At 46.3% G+C, this 17,117-nt stretch overlaps 1 protein-coding gene across 1 annotated transcript in view; it reads left to right on the top strand.

The window, feature by feature from the left end:
- The first annotated feature begins 2,273 nt into the window (after window positions 1–2,273).
- PCP4 (Purkinje cell protein 4) overlaps window positions 2,274–17,117 on the top strand; it is a 51,650-nt gene continuing 36,806 nt past the window's right edge. Inside the window, exon 1 of the mRNA XM_045863581.1 lies at window positions 2,274–2,388. Coding sequence (XP_045719537.1) covers window positions 2,380–2,388 — 9 coding nt within the window. The 5' untranslated portion in view covers window positions 2,274–2,379. The remainder of the gene's footprint in view (window positions 2,389–17,117) is intronic.

Here is a 17,117-nt window from a genome sequence, read left to right as displayed (position 1 = left end):
GACCTCATTTTAGCTTATGGACCTCTTTTAAGACCTCACCTCTAAATACAGTCACATTCTGAGATACTGGGAGTTAGAACCTCAATATATGAATTTTGGAGGGAACACAATTCTGCCAATATCATCTATCTTCTCTTCTATAGCCTTTATGACCCCCTGATTTGTTCCAAACAACTGTGCGCTCTACGCAGCAAAGCCTCAGCCCAGCCTGGCCACCCATTCTGGCCTGTTCCCTGGAAACTCCAGCAACCATTCACTGCTCCTCAAACCCCCTGCTGTTGCAGATTGATATGCGCAGCTGTGTCATGAGAAAATTCATGTCTGCACCACAACCAGGCCAGCAGAGCACGGCTGGTTCTCTGTATATCCTCTATTTGTCCCCTTTGCCTGAGCATAGCCTAGAAAACCACATGTGGGACCCCGTCCGTGTTGTCTCTGGGAGGTATCACTCTCCACCTCCAAGCACTGGGTGCTCAAAATCCCAGGCAGGCTTTTGCTGGGGAAGGTGGAAGATGTGGTTCTGCTCTTCACGGAGAGAAGCAAATGCTGCTCCCCTTTCTCTGACCTGCTGTGCCTCTTAGCAGACCCGTCCTCCTCTGTCTTCCACTCCTCACCACCTGGGGAACCCCAAGGGCATCCTGGCTAGGCCCTCCCATGTGTGAAATTGGGGACAGGGAGGGGACGGGGGAGTGAGAGGATGCTGTCAGGATGTGCTAACAGGCAGATCTTTGTTTGCAAAAGCTTTGTGTGGTTGGGGTATATGAATATGTGTGTATATATATAGAGAGAGTTATTATATATATATATATAAAGAGAGAGAGAGAGTTATTATAACGAATACACATATCCTCCCATTGAAAGGGACCTTTCTCTAGACACATTCCCATGTAAAGCCGCTATAAATTAAGAAGATTGGTTCCCATGAGCCGTAGGAGTCTTGTGCTTCTTGCTGCTTCGTGTTTGTGCTCCTCATGTGTGTGCCGCAGAGATGGGCTCTGGGCCAGGGCTCCGGGCCCGGGCCTCCACGGGCCGACTGTAGTGGCTGGTACCCATTTGGGGATGTGTGGCCTTCCACTCCCCGAGGTGGACCCGAGAAGGGAGTTGACAGGAGAAGCCACCGTAGTGATGGCGGGTAGGAGTTAATGGACGGAATCAGAGGTGGGCCCGAGCTTAGTGTTGGTCCGTCCCACAGCTGCTGGTCCACGGAGTCTCCCCAAGTGGGGGATGGGTGAGGCCCTCCGGGGGGCATCTGAGTAACAACGACCCACTTTCTCATGTACTTACCCACATGAGCTACTAGGTAGCTGTCACTTGGATGTGCTTATGTCTCTGGTAGGTCCTTTGAGGAGTTACTAGTCATCGTTTGGAGTACCTGCCATGACAGAGCCTCACTGTTCTCCAGCCGAGGCTCCCACTTGGACCTGAGCCCAAGGTGAAGCTGGCCAGTTGCAGGAGGGTGACCTGACCAGCCTCGGGCCGAGGAGACCGGCAGCGACACGCACCTCATGCTCTGCTTCGGCCACGATCCCGGCTGTGAAAGACAAGGCTTCACTTGGATGCTGGGAAGACTCTTCAGGGTCTCCTGAGTCCAGGCAGAAGGAGGGAACCTCTTTACAGAGAGGCTGAGGGCTGCAACAGTGAAACCATCAGCAGGGTCCACGGACCCGCCCACATCCTCTTCCTGATGCTGGCGAGGTTCTGACAACCGCCCAGATAGGGCTGGGGACCTTCTCCCTCGTCACATCGTGACTCTCCAACCCATGTCTCAGAGCTGCTATGACCTCCCACCAAGAGAGGATGTGCCCGGGATACAAGCATCCTGGCATAGTTGGGGGCGGGGTGGGGGACAGGGGAAAACCTTCCCCCAAAAGGCTGAGGTTTGTGCCCCCAAAAACAGAGGAGGCTGCCACTCCTGGAGGAGAGCATGGGCCGCTGTTTCCAGAACTGGCCTTCCTTCGGAAAACAGACCTTCTTTCCACTGACATTGAAAACGTATTTTCCATGAATCTGAGTCCTGTACCCGTGAATTAATAAACAATGGCAAGCCTGTGATGATCTTTGCATGTGATGACTTTGACCTTAAAAAAAAAAAAAAAAGAAATCTAGCTGTTCCTTCTCTCCCTGGCGGAATTTGGAGCGGAGACCTCGCTGGCTTCCCGCTTCGTTCCACTAGGTGGCCCCTCGTGCTCTCAGATGTCTGCAAGGAGTGCAGACAGGTGAATGGATCTCATTGGCTTACAGGAGGCATGATGCCACCGGGCAGCCCTTTTTAAGAGAAAAGCCAGGACCGGTGGAATAGCGACCCCTGAGCAGCGTCCTGAGTGAGTGCTGAGCACAGTGCCGACCACAGGGACCCCGGAGCTGCGGTGTTAGAACAACATGAGTGAGGTGAGTGGTGCTGTAACTTGCAGGGGGAGACTTGCGGTTGAGAAGGGACGGGACCACAGTTGGTCTCGGAAAATGTGAAGGGTTTCCGAGGGGCGATGGAGCACAGATCAGCCCTGTGACTATCTGCTTTGAGGGCTGACACTATTGACCTCTTGGTTGGTACGGCAGGTGCAGGTGCAGACCCCGGTCAAGTTTGCAACTTTTGCAAATTTGCCTTAGAAAGAGAAGGGGATTCATTGTGTGCTTCTGATTTCGTTGTGACTTTGGAAAGTGCTTTGGGTGTGAGACCTCCCGATAGAAAGCCGATGGTCTTGGCGTCTCCGGAGGTTTGTGCGGCTTCCCGCTTGTCCTCGCGTGTTTGCTTTGGGGGATACCTTGCGGAATGTTGGCAGGCAGGCCATCTGGTGACAGTCAGGCTTGAGAGAGAAGCAGGGGAAGGATTTCACGGCATAGCCGTGTGGAGGCACCAACTCTATCTGCAGTTAATCAGAGCACCGGTAAAAGAGGCAGATCACCCGGTGACAAATCTGCCTGTGTGGATGGGGCTGGAAGATAGGGCAGACCTGGACGGTAGACCAGCAACAATGTTCCGTTGCAAGTCCCGTCTCTGAATGTGTTTCTATAGAAGAGATTTTGTTGGGGCAAACTGATAGCTCATTTTATTTTAAAAAGATCGTGTTCTCTTTCTTTTAAATGAAGCAGGTTTGGGGGTGTACAAACTGCCCCCTAATTCAGCTCAATAACCGAGACAAGTCCATTTTCATATCCTTTGGGTCGGCACTTAAATAATTACTTTTAAAGACCTTTTATATTCTCTGTCTTTTTTTTTTGACAGATGGGTGATCCTTTTTTGGAAGTCTAGAGTAAAATTAACTCCAGAAATAAGAGGCACCTTCACTACGTTTCTCTCTCTGATGGGTGACTTTTGATGTAAACACGATAGGAAGAAGGGGGGGTGAAGCATATACGGTTTAGGAATGGGGTTTGGGACGGAGGGAGGAAAGGGGAGTGTGGGAGGAAGATGGGAGGCTGGGAGCCTCCCGCCACGGATACAGCTGGGAGCTCCAGTAATGCCAGGGCAGCTCACTTTTGCCTGTTCTCAGCCCCCAGCTCCACGTCTAGTGCTCCCACTGCTGTTATTATTCCCAATTGACAGATGGGGACACTGAGGCACAGAGAAGTTCAAGGTCAGCTGGTTCCACGCCAGAGGCGAGTGAAGGGGGGGGGCCTCAGGCTGCGTGGCTGGCGGGTGGATCTCAGGGTCGGAGAGCCTATGGAGCTCTCAGAGCGCTGGCTGCCACCGAAGGAGGGGGAGGAAGAGGAGCTGGGGCCTGAAGCAGAGAAAGGGCAAGGAGGACCTGGCCTCCGGGTCCCGAGGCTTTTTGCTGGACTCCATGAGATTTCAGAGGCTTCTGCCCTGTGTCAGCTCACCCTGCTCCCAACGAGAAGTGATGGCCGGGGAGAGTGGGTCTGTAAATACACAGGTTAACAGTTTCAGAGAGGAGGAGTCAGAAAACAGTAGAGCAACTGGGGGTCCTTCCTCCCTAGTTTGCTGCTCTGGGTTCTTCTGGAGTGTTGGTGCTCCTGCTGGCTCTCACCCCGTCTTTAGCTGGGGCTGGTGGCCAGCATCATAGAGGTGAGCTTTCTAGAATGCCTCAGCAGTGTTCACCTAACTGTGGGTCCCCAGGGAGAGAGCAAACGTCCCAGAGCTCAGCCCATGATTAGGGCCACAACCTCGTTTCTGCTGAATGTGAAATTAGGGCAGCTCTGCGATTGTGCTCTGCCCGCCCCCCGCCCCCCCACCTCCCTGTTCCCTCAGACAGGGTAGCAGTCCGCTGCAAAATCTTCCTTTAATGTTGATAAAATCCTTCAGGAGGCACATTGGTCTTTGCTCCAACCACACCCCTTCCAGCCCCCTCCTCCACCTTTCTCCCCTCCTGTCCCTCCTGCGCCCAGCCCCCCTTCAGCCACATGCAGCCCTAGTCCTCTGGCCACCAGCTGGGTGACCAGCTCTCTGGCTGGTCCCCAAGTTTCCGGGCATGTGTCCCTCAGACAGTGGGAATTTGTCCTTTCACTAAAACTTAAATCTGCTTAAAACATTTAATAAAGTCGAACAGAAGCTCCTTTCTGGGTAGAGCACTGAACCTCTCCCCACCCCAAAGCTTTTCCTTAGTTGGATGAATTACATGTGGCTTCTTGTTTTAATAGCTCTCAGGCAGGGACGGATTTCAGATGATCGTTTACTTACTCATGTAACTAAGTACTGCGGAGGGCCAAAGCAATGGATTTTGTCAGGCTTTCCTCTGACTTCAGGATATTTTTGAGCCTGGTGGGCAAGCAGCGCCTGCTCCTTTTGGCAGGCTTTGGGGCCCGCTGCAGAAATCCCCGAGCTCACAGCTGCTCCCTTGGGCCGCGCCGGAGCTGGGCTGGGAGGAGAGGCCCCCAGAGAGTCAAGTGCTCCCTGGGTGGGCCCTGCTCCTCCAGCTCTTCTAGCTTTTAGTGGGAAGGCGGTGAGGGGTGGAGACTTGGGGACTGAGCTGGCTTTCAACTTGTGACTCGACGATGCAGTGTCATCTCTATCCCTGGTGACAAGGCTTTTTGGGGGAATGGTGATTGAAAAGAGCAGCTCAAGTATAATGAAGAAAGTCAAGTCCAAATTTAGGGCACCTAGAGAGTGGAGGTGGTTTGTGGGTGTGTCCAGTTTACATTTCAGGATTAAAGTATATCAGATGGGCCTGGAGATAATTTAGTAGGAATCAAAATGCAGGTTAAGGTGTACTAGTTGGGTCAGAAATCCCAACCACCAAGGCTGAAGTTTACAAAGTCCTTCCCTTCTCTCTTCAACCAGAACCCTGCACAGGAGAAGAAAAAGACTCCCCTTGTTGAACCACCAAATATGAGTCCCACGAACAATGACAGTCAGTCCCATTTTCTCATGCAGGTGTGAGTTTTTAAGTTGCTCTTCAAAAGAATTTATTTAGGAAAGCCAGGAGCAAAATTTTAATGCGATAAAGGCACACATTTGGAGAATCAATTTAAAAATGCGATAAAGGCACACATTTGGAGAATCAATTTAAAAAATGACACCCACCATCACCCTATTGAGAGGCATCAGTTGGCAGTTATTAATTAGACCTGAGACCTCTTCGAGAAAGTGTCTTCCTGTCACTGCTCTTTTCTTGCACCGGCTTGGATGGGATGTTGCAACTCGGCGCCAGGGTTATAAGTCTTTCTTTCATCCAGACACTGCCCACAAAAGGACTGTGCCCATGGCTACACATTAAAACTCTAAAGAAGGAAGAGAACAGTGAACAACATTGTCTGGAGAGAGATTTGCAGGGGGAGGGTAAGCTCACTTAAGTCTTGGGGTGGGGACTTAGAAAGGACAGGATTTTTTTTTCAAAAGTAGCCTTTGGATTATTCAAACATCAGCTGTACTATTCAAATGTTTACATAGCTCGTGCTACTTACCTAATTTTTAATTAATAATATAGAAGCATTGCAAAAAAACCCCCAAACAAATGTAGACATTGGTTAAAAAATATCATATGACACTTGCTTGGGACTTACCTAGTCAGTCATCAGGGTAACCGATTGCTAAGAAAAATTGCAGGAAACAGAACTAAAATAAGAATTATCATAGTCGTGTGATTCAATATGACATCATAGTGAACTGTAGCAAATGCTAATGGACAGGTGATCAGGTTTGCAGAGAACTGTGTGGTTCAGACCAGTTAAGCACAGATCCTGAGGGTAACTGCATAAAGTGGATTTTACAACTGGCCGCAAAGGCCTAGCAATAGAAGGCCAAATGACAATTCAATTTCTTCTGTAATTTTAACCTCATTTGGGGGTGGACCAGCAGCAGGGACATAGGAAGATCCAGCAAGATCCACATGGTTTTATTGGATCACACCAGATTAGACACTCTCTCTACTCTAACTGGGGATGTTAGGTCTAGAAAGACACTGGTTCCAACTTGGGTTCTAAGTTCAACTTTTCCAGAGTGGGAAGAGGTCACAATTCAGCCTGGAAATGTATTTGCTGGGCTGATGGTTGTAATGGATTGCCATAAAATTTATTCTCCCGATCCTGCATTTCATTAACGAATGGTGTGCGACTAAGAAGTCTCACTGTTTTCCTCTTTTGAATTCTAAGGATGACAGAATGCAAGATTTTTTTTTTTTTTTTCAGAAAGAAAAATTGAAGAAATGACTCACACTTGATTTTATTAAGGGTTTAGTTGAATAGTGTGATCAAGATGAAAAGGAAATACTTTTTTTTTTTTGTCAGGGAAAGTGCCTTGAATTTATGATGAATATGTTCTCTGCATTATTTTTTAAAATTATAATTTCTGCCTCAGTGCTTCGTGAGAGGTTTTTTCACAGGAGAAAGGCATTCACAGTTTGTCTGTGGTCCTTCTGTCCTCAGCGTACTTGGTGCACTGTACTATTTGAACACCTGAATAATATCATGAGCCCAAGCCAGGGGCTTTTCATTAATTTAGAATGGCTTTCTAGAAAGGGCTTCTCGCTGGGGGGGTGAAGAAGGACTTTAGAGGATGTATACGCACAGATCTATGTTATATTTGGCTGATGGTTTTATAAAACCCAGCATCCAAGCTCATGCTGTTATTGTCTTTGTCTGTTTGGGCTCCTATAAGAAAGTGCCACAGTTGAGCGCCTTATAAACCATAGACATTTATTGCTCACAGTTTCGAAGGCTGGAAGTCTGAGATCAGGGAGCTGGCTTGTTCGAGTGAGAACCCTCTTCTTGGTTCATAGACAGTCATCTCCTTTCTGTGTCCTCCTATGGTGGAAGAAGGGACAGGGAGCAGCCTGGGGTCTCTTCTGTGAGAGCCCGAGTCCCATTCGTGGGAGCTCCCCTTTCATGACCTAATGCCTTCAGCTTGAGGGTTAGGATTTCAGCACATGAATTTTGAAGAAACACAAACATCCAAACCATAACAAGTACTATGGGTTGCATTTTATTTATTGGCATATGGCAGTGGTCATATTGGCCTATGATTATGACCTTCCTTAGGACAGGAATGACTTTACATTGTCCACAAGACCTGGCTCCTGGTCTGGCACTTGGTAATATTCCTTTACTAGATGAATAAGTGGATTTTGGGGTGTGGATTTATTAATTAATGTGACCAACAGACCCAACACCCTCTTTTCTAAATGTTGAGATTTGTGGTCCAGACAGGTTTGGAGAAGAAAAGTTCTATCTTTTGTTTTTTACTCCTGGTTTGAAACCTGGGTTTGTCATTTAAGTTGGAAATGGATACATTGTTATATATGCAAAATAAATGCTTTGATGGCAGGCAAAGAAATAAGAAAAACTGGGGAGAATCTGGACAGAAAGAACTCTTGACATTTGGAAAAATGTCAAGGAAAACAGGGGAGCTGCGGGAGGGACAGAGAATTCTAATATTCTAGTTCGGGGTTGTCTGCATTGGGACTATTTCACTTCAGATAAGCTCTATGAAATTCAAACAAAAGGAGCTGTGTAGCCAGAGAGGCAGAGCCTGTGAATGCCTTACAAAACGGTTTGCTGTATTGAAATAGAAAACCAATTTGACTGTGCTTTGGGGGATCAGAGAGAGCCTGAGCAGATCTTTAGTGAGATAACTCCTCGTGACGAATCACGGTCGAGCAGACTGCAAATCCTGGTATATTGTTGAAGGCAAAGTATATCTCACATACAGAAAGCAAATTGCATATTCAAATATTTTAATTCATATTTAAAAATGAACCATTGATGTTTATATTAATTAACCAAATGTTTTAATTTATAGTTGCATACCTAAATATTTTAAGTTAATTTATATTTGACATAGAAATATATGACAATTCATATGCAAAAAAGAGATGGATTTGCCTGTGTTCTCTCGGGAAACTAGACACTGAATTGGGTGACTATGTCCCCGTGCAGTCCAACAGCCTCTGTCTCTATGTTCCTATCATCCCCGGGTACCGACCGTTTACCATTCTTCATCCCATCTTTGGAACGAAGTGAGGTACAAGTAATGAGGAGAGAAATATTTTCCATTCGATTTGGTTCAGGTACCTTTCGAGCATGGATATGAGAATGTTCTACAGCTCATTGTTTTGTGCCATGAGCCAAGCAGGCTTGCCACATTTGCCAGTGGCCCAAACCTATAAATCCAACATCCATTTCTGGGCTGTTTTACACGAACAATTCAGCGTAAGTTACATATTCCAGGCATCAATCTGCTTGAATATTGTTTGTGCCTTGCAAATAGCCTGAAATTTATGCTTCAGAATCTCACTGAATGACTTCTCATTCCATTTCTGAAAGGGAAACGCTTGGCCATATTTATTGCCAGTGGAAAAATCAATCACCCACTAAATGCCATTATTTTATATTTTACTCTTAAGCTACCACCTTATAAATAAAAAGAAGACAAATTAGAATCATAAAGCAGGAAGGTAATCATCCACAAATTGAAAACTCCCCTGCAGAACACCGAAGGGAAAAGCAGCCAAAAAGTGTGAATTGATAGAAGTATTGAAATGAGGCAATTTTCTTATCACAATGGAATTAGACGAGAGAACAGGAGAATCCTTTTCCCTGGAAAGTTTCTGCCCCCAGTTTGAGGACAGTCATGGGCTTTGCCAAGACTGAAATATCTCAAGTCATCTGTACTTTGATCTTCCACCCAATGGTCTGGAATGCCTTTTGAATGTTAGGTTTTAAATAGTTGGTTATGACTATTTGAAAGCTATTTGATAGCTGAGGTTGTATCTGGATTGGCTTGAGATTATGCTTTTCCTGCTATTACAATCCAAAACTGTGGAGTAGCGACATGACAAAGGAAATGGTCATCTGTCCTCATAACACCACACCTGTGGTTTGGCCAAGGTTCTAACAAAATGATCGGTTATTTTAATTTTATACAATACCTGAAAAGAGGACCCCAGAGGTTGACAAGACTCATTAACATTTGTCTTAACCAAACAAGATAGCAAAAATAGAACAAGGAAATGTGTTCTCTCTTTCTCCCCAAGATTTTTTTTTTTTTAGCCAATATGGACTTTTATGTCCATCAGGGGCTAAGTGCCACTATTTAAAAATTAATTAAGATATTATACCTGTTTTTATTTTATTTTATTTTATTTTAATTTTTAAAATTTTTAAGTAATCTGTACACCCAACATGGGGCTTGAACTCACAACCCTGAGATCAAGAGTTGCACGCTCCACCAACGGAGCCAGCCAGGTGCCCCCCGACCATACCTATTTTTAAATGGAAGATTCTGACACATATAATTTCCTTATTAAGTAACATCACTCTTTCATCCAGGATTATGAGAAAAATGTCACTTTTCTTTTCCAGAGCTTGGCAAAAGTGTACCTGTATGTGGGCTTTTCTTTTTCACATTTCCTGATGCTTGTCTGATACACAGAGAAACCCCCGATGCTATGAATTGGTCAAGTAGTCTCGGTAACTGCACTTCTTCCAGTCTGATGGCTGTGGGTTAGGAGCTCATGTTGGTGCTCATGAAGATATTCTAGCCGTAGCATCAGGGTTAGATCATACTCCCACTGCTTCCCTGTTGCTTTTGCTGATGGTGATCGTATTCTTTTCAATCTGTGAAGTTTTATGCACAGTTTTTTTTTAATTGGGGTAAAAAACATACCATAAAATTTACCATCTTACCCATTTTTAAGTGTGTAATTCAGTAGTGTTAATTGTATTTACTTTATTATGAAATAGGCCTCCGGAACTGGTTTATCTTGTAAAACTGAAATTCTACACCTGTTAAACAACAAGTCCCCTCCCCCAACCCCTCTTCCCCTGGTGATCACTCTTCTACTTTCTGTCTCTATGGATCTGATTACTCCAGGGACCTCATATACGTGGACTCAGACAGTATTTGTCCTTTTGTGCCTGGCTGATTATACTCAGCATGATGTCCTCAAGCTTCCTCCAGGTTGTGGCAGGTCACTATGCAAGACTTTTTAAAAGTCACTTTCCTACTTAGTGGGGAGATTAGTTTCATTAAAGGTAGATTACATAATCTATAAATCCTCCTCCCGGAGCTCAAGGAACTGCAATGCAGCACATGGTGATATTCTGAGAGCAAGTCAAGAGTCGTGGGACTCTCATCCTTCCTACTCACCAAGTGACAATGTCAGTAACAATCCTGATAGTAGCTATTGATAAAACCTTATTTTGTTCTTATTGATACTTGGGCCTAGAAAGATACAAATAGAAATTTTAGTTTCCTTCCCCGTGCGTGATTGTGAGAGTTAAGGACCTTACAGCTCCAGAGATGCCATTCTGTATCAGTGCTGCCCCCTGGGGTCGTGCTGTGCTCCACCTGTGCGGCTGAACATGGCGGCCCTGCCCTTTCCTGGGGTGTAGTCACCCTGCCTAAAGACCACTAACCTAGAGGAAGGCGGTCATTTCTATGGTCCTACTTAGAATTCAGAGAATTGAAGGAGACCACAGGTGTCATTTCATTCAAGGTAGTCCTTTTAAGTAGTCCTCAGTCCTTTGGGAGCTGAGTGCCCAAAGGCAAATTTTGTTCAAAATCATAGAGCTTCTTGAGGAAAAGCCAATGTTAGGTTTCACTTACACACTTCCTTTCCTATTAAATTTCTCATTTTCTTTCATATCCTGGATACAACCCAATTTCTTTTATACCTGTCCCAATTCCAGTTAGGACTTGGACGTGAAATCTATGAAAAACAATATTGTCCTGGATTTTTTTTTTTTTTTATTAGCCTTGAATTAAAAAAAGAGCAGCTATGGAAATCTTGCCAAAGTCATTCTTTCCTCCCCTAGGTCTTCCACTTTATTTCTAGAGGTTCAAGTGTGCACTCTGAACCTCACTCCTTGTCCTCACCCCTTGTCCCAATAACACAAGGAGACTCACCTCTTGTCCCAGTAACACAAGGAGAGGTAGGTGAGCATCAGCGCATGGCTGCCATGAAGTCCCTCATTGAGATCGTGGTTGACGGTCTTCTCCTGTCTCGCCGAGAGGTTTCCTTGACTTTGACTTTACACCATTCCACCTTCATTTCTTACCTTCCGCCTTCCACCCCCCAGCTCTGTTTGAGTAAGAAAGAGCATTCTGAACCCCTCAAATAGAACTCTTAAAAAAACCTTTGCTCAGGGAATGGCAGCCCTTTGCATGTATCATTGGTAATCACATATTTTGTTGGCCATGTTTCCGTCTTCCTTCTAGATTAGGAACATTTAAAAGACAGAGACAGTTTTCCTCTCCCTGGCACATGCCCTTCAACCCACATGGATGGGGAATCCTTCACGTGTTGTAGGCTGTGCTGGGTGAACAAAGAAGACATGGTCTCTACCCTTCAAAGAGCTCAGAGGCTAGCCGGGGAGACAGAATCCCATAAAATTAACCGACTTCAGGTCTAGTCACTGTATAAACCATGGAGTCAATGCTTCCAGAAGTATGTATTGACACCATGGCTAATGGTTAGTCTGAAAAGTCATGAATTTTAGAACCACATGACAATTTAGTAATCTTCAAGTCCCAGGAACAGATATGTATCTATTATGATACTATTGTTGATTTCTACCTCTTGCCTAGTCATATAAATTGCTTTAAATGTGTCAGACATTTTCCCATCCTTATCAATGGATATTTGGGTCCTATTAAATTATCATGTTTTCCTTTAAAAGTGCTCAGTGAGTCAAGTGTCTTTAGTATGTTCTAAGCAGATTACACGTGTATGGTCAATAAGACTTTTGGAATTGTGCATATTGTTTCACTTTAAAAGTTCCACGTTCCACTTGTGAGAAATGCCTGAGTGAATTCAGATAGGCCCGTAGCCTTCCTTCTGTGTGAGTATTAACGTTTGTCCAGGGCATTTTATCTCAGAGCTCCTGGTGGCTCCCTCACCAATGTTAGTTTCTTTTCTTTGGAGTTTGTTCAAGGCATGGCCTCATCCCTATATTTATAACTCTGTTCTCACATAGGCATAAGTCCTGTCAAAATATAGAGATAATCCAGCACCACAACGCAAATATTATTTCTGGCAATGTTCTATACCTCAGAAATGTGGGCTATTTTACCTATTCTGGAAGATAAATTCCTAAAATAGATGTAGCAATTTGTCAAGTCCCTCCACCAAATACCTCATGCGAGTTTACTGTTATCTTTTTATCTAGATTTAATCTGTCCCGTCTTCAAGGAGGATTCATTCTGGGGGCGCTATTTAGTGAATTTCCATGCCACCGTTTTTTTGCCACGTTCTTGCTGAGATCCAGATGTGGCTGAAATTCATGTCATACCCTGACCATTGAATTTGGGGTAAGGATTTTGAATTCTCACACGACAAACACATAAAGGCAGCGTCCTGTTGTAACTTCAGGGCTGCAAGCAGTGCCCTCAGGGGACTTCCCCCGCCCCCCCCCCCCCTCGCTCCCGTGTCCCTTGCATATTTCGACAAAGAAGCGAGACAGGGACTAAGGAGTCAAGCAGATCTCCTCCAGAAATGAGGTGATTTCAAGACAAGCATCAGCTCTGTAATTCTTTGCTCCCGCCCACCTCTGCACGAAATATCTTTCGAGGTGATGGTGGCTCAGACAGAGCTGGACGGTCTTGGGGAAGCCTGTGTTTGGACGGCAGGGCAGGACAGTGGCATGTGTGTGTGGGGCCCCAGGGGAAAACAGACATGTGGGGGCTCCGTGGAAAACATTATTAAGAACTTCAAGACCAGGATGCCTGGGTGGCTCAGTTGGTTAAGTGTCTGCCTTCGGGGCGCCTGAGTGGCTCAGTTGGTTAAGCGACTGCCTTCGGCTCAGGTCATGATCCCGGAGTCCTGGGATCGAGTCCCGCATCGGGCTCCCTGCTCGGCAGGGAGTCTGCTTCTCCCTCTGACCCTCCTCCCTCTCATGCTCTCTGTCTCTCATTCTCTCTCTCTCAAATAAAAAAAAAAAAAAAAAAAAGAAACCAGGTGATACTGGCCGACCCTGCAGAACTGCTCTGAGGTTAGAGGAGTAACATTGGTTATAAAGCACTCGGAAAGCATACATTTTTTTTTTTTTAGTCTACGTAGGTATTTTATTATTATTATTATTATTATTATTTTTATTCTTATGTTAATCCCCTACATTACATCATTAGTTTTAGATGTAGTGTTCCATGATTCGTTGTTTGTGCATAACACCCAGTGCTCCATGCAGAATGTGCCCTCCTCAATACCCACCACCAGGCTAACCCATCCTCCCACCCCTCTCCCCTCTAGAACCCTCAGTTTGTTTTTCAGAGTCCATAGTCTCTCATGGTTCGTCTCCCCCTCTGATTTCCCCCCTTTCATTCTTCCCCTCCTGCTAGCTGCTGCTGCTTTTTTTTTTTCTTAACATATATTGCATTATTGGTTTCAGAGGTACAGATCTGAGATTCAACAGTCTTGCACAATTCACAGCGCTTACCAGAGCACATACCCTCCCCAGTGTCTATCACCCAGTCACCCCATCCCTCCCACCCCACCTTCCACTCTAGCAACCCTCAGTTTGTTTTTCAGAGGGGAAGAATGAAGCGGGGGAAATCGGGAGGGGTAGACGAACCATGAGAGACGATGGACTCTGAAAAGCATACATTTTTTTAAAGACTATATAGATGCTAAACTGTGACCCCAAGGTGGAAAATTCCCTGCACTCCGATTCAAAACGACTTTACGGAGTGTTGACTGTTAATCAGATGAACATGGCAGGCGGCCTGCTCGCTCCGAGGTACCTCCTACACTCACGTGTTATTTCCCCGGAGGGGAAGGGACGCTGAGAGCAGGTGTATGAGGCTTGTTCAATTAAAGAGACATTTTGTGCTTGGGAAGTAAAGGGTCCTCATCAGACCAGGAACCCCGGTCAGGATGTGCAGATACAAAGCCATGTGGTGGCTGGAGTGTCAGCCATTCGGATCAGCCCTGACCCAGGAAGGCGACCTTGACCTAAGTTGCAGCTGGGTATGTTTTCCAGCAGATTACACGGCTCTGGATTTTGGAGGGACTTGAAAATAAGATAGGGAGCGACTATCCACCATGAAGGAGGTAGAGCATGAGACTGAGCTGGCAGGTGGTGCTGGTGCTGGGTATGCATGCATTTTGTTTCCAGTGGGGAGATAGCTAGAATTTTCACCTCCCCGGGGTGTAGCTGATCAGATGGCCCATGCAGCTTCATCTGGTCTTCTAATCTGTCTTAATTCAGCTGTTGAGAAGTACACAACCTCAGACTTCTACGTGTTCTGAAGCTATTTTTGTTTTAGTTGACTGGGGGAGAAAAACTGGCTGCTTCTTGATTACCAAAAAAGAAAGTTTCCAGCTTCTGCAGCCTCAGAACACCCCCTCGGGGAGAAGCACACCGAGTAGCACACCGTGCCAGGTTACCATCTGAGCTTTATCACAAGGAGTCCGCACACAAGACCGGAGCTTCAGCTTCCTTAGGAGGGGTGCACATAGCGTCCATGAAACTAGTTCAATTGTGTGAAAAAATAAATCAGGACGCCCGGACAGAGGGAATTACGGAGTGAGAGCTGTCTGCACAGTCCCCGAGCCCCGTTCTCACCAGCAGGGTAAGCACATCTGCAGGTGGGGTCCGAATGGGCTGAACACTGTATAGTGGTTACCGGGGTCCCTGGCGATCTTGTGAAGTGTGTTCACCCCATCTTTCCCCTGAAACTGTTGGTGCATTTTCACACACAGAATTTTGGGTGATGTGGTGGATTTCCACACTAAGGAGGAGAAAGAAGGAGGGTCAGGAAGCATGATCCCCACCCTGCCACCAGATGGGTCGAAGAATAAAATATCTGTGCCGTTGATCGCAGAGGGGTCATCAAAGTCAGATCTTCCATCTCCCAAGCCAATATCACCCCGTCTAGACAAGCAAGATGAAACGGCAGGTGTGCAGATGTCCAAACCACTCTGCCTAGGTTCAAACTCCATCCATTCCAGATTAGCAGCTGTAATTCTTGGGCAAGTCACTACATCTCTCCGTCAGGGTCTCAAATTTTGTGTCCATCAAATGGGCATCATTGTCCTATCCACTTCATAGGATTGTCGCTACAGAACCTTCCACTGCTGCTTTGCCGACACAGAGCCTGATGCTTTGGGGCAAAGTAGGGAAGGCTTTGCCAAACTTGGAAGCATGATCTTTCACTCAGCCCTAAATGTGGCTTCTCTTGGTTAACAGCGGATTTGGCTGAGGTTCTTCCCTCTCCTGTACACTGTTTTGTTCACGTGATGAGGAAGTTGAGTGCCGCCGTAGATCATGATGGGCTCAGCCATGGTGGAGTCATGTTGGCCGTGGCGAGTGACCATTCAGGGCCTGGGATGGGTGGCTGTTTAGGGCCTGGCAGGGCAAGATTCTCCCGGCTATGAGGGCGTTTTCATTCTGTGGTCTTCGGCCTTCACTTGATTACACCCAGCACTGTGTTTTACTCTCCATCCTGGGGAAGGGATGGAGCAATAAAATGCCGGTGTTTACTGCTGAAAGCAAGCGAAGAGGTCTTTCTCTGGGGTCTCTGTAATCTGGGGGAACGTGGACTTTCTGGCCTCACATCAGCTTCTCTGGCCTTTGAAATATAGAAGTGCCCTAAAAATAACATGACTAGAAGAGGGACGGGCAGGCTTGGTGCTTTCACAGTGATACATACGGGTCTCATTTCGTTCGGAAAACAGGCCATGCCTCTTGGTTTTCTCCCCTCATCATCTGTACAAGGTCGATTTGTCCTTTAATGAGTTCGTTTAAAGGCTCATCTCAGTGTCTGCCTTTACATTTATCTTTTATTGACGCTTTTCCACCTCTTTTCTTTCTCGTGGCTTTGGACTGACTGGCTGTAGCTCCCGGGATAGGAAACAGGGCGAGTCTGCTGTCCTTTTCTGCTCTGTGTGGCTCTGGTATCTTCGGTGTAGACTATGAGAAATAGTATGCATTGGGGCGCGTGTGTCTTTGAGAGCCTTTTGTTGGGTCACAGCAGCTGTTGGAGAAAGCATCTGCTCTCTACACCGACAACCTCTGTTCTGAGGATATTCTAAGGAACCGCCACAGCGTTAGGAGGGCAAAGAAGGAAGTGGGGCAGACGGAAAAGCATTTCTTTGGGTGCAGCTCAGATGTGGAAGGTGGATGATGATGTTCACGTTCATGGATCGTTCTGGCTCCTTGCAGATCCATGGGGCTTCCCAGGACTGCTCAGGGCAGGCTCGTTCTGCTCTTGCTGGGGTCGGGGAGGGGCTGTGTATTGGCTGACGCTTCCTTCTCCACCTCAGCCGTGCGGGTCTCTGCAGATGGATTCGCTGCACACACGAGGCCCCAGGGCCACTCCTGTCTCCCTGCTTCCTTCCCACCTCTTCCATTGGTCACCATTCTACCCTCTTCCCATGTCTTCTCTTTCTGGAGAAAAATACAAGCTATCATTTGTATCAACACAGAAAACACATCCACACTGGGATTAGAGGCCCACCTGAAATTAATAACAACTAACAGGTAGAGACTACCTAGTTTGTGAAAAAACCATCACAAATCCCAGTATTCTCTCTTTACATTCTCATAATAGCTATGTGAGCTACAGGTTGAATTTAATTTAATGTAATGTAATTTGGTTTGATTTGATTTAATTTATTTTAATCCTTCGTGGAGAGGAAACTGAGCAGATGAAGAAGCCAAGCTCCGAGGAGTGAAATCACTGGTTCAGGGTCATTTGGCCACATGTGACAGCCGGGGTTCCTCCT

Source organism: Mirounga angustirostris, unplaced genomic scaffold (assembly GCF_029215605.1).
Source record: "Mirounga angustirostris isolate CCGP_5_RB_7025 unplaced genomic scaffold, mMirAng1.0.hap1 SCAF_1, whole genome shotgun sequence".
NCBI classification, from domain to species: Eukaryota; Metazoa; Chordata; class Mammalia; order Carnivora; family Phocidae; genus Mirounga; species Mirounga angustirostris.
The sequence above is the reverse complement of the archived record's forward strand: the minus strand, read 5'-3'. Positions and strand labels throughout refer to the sequence as shown.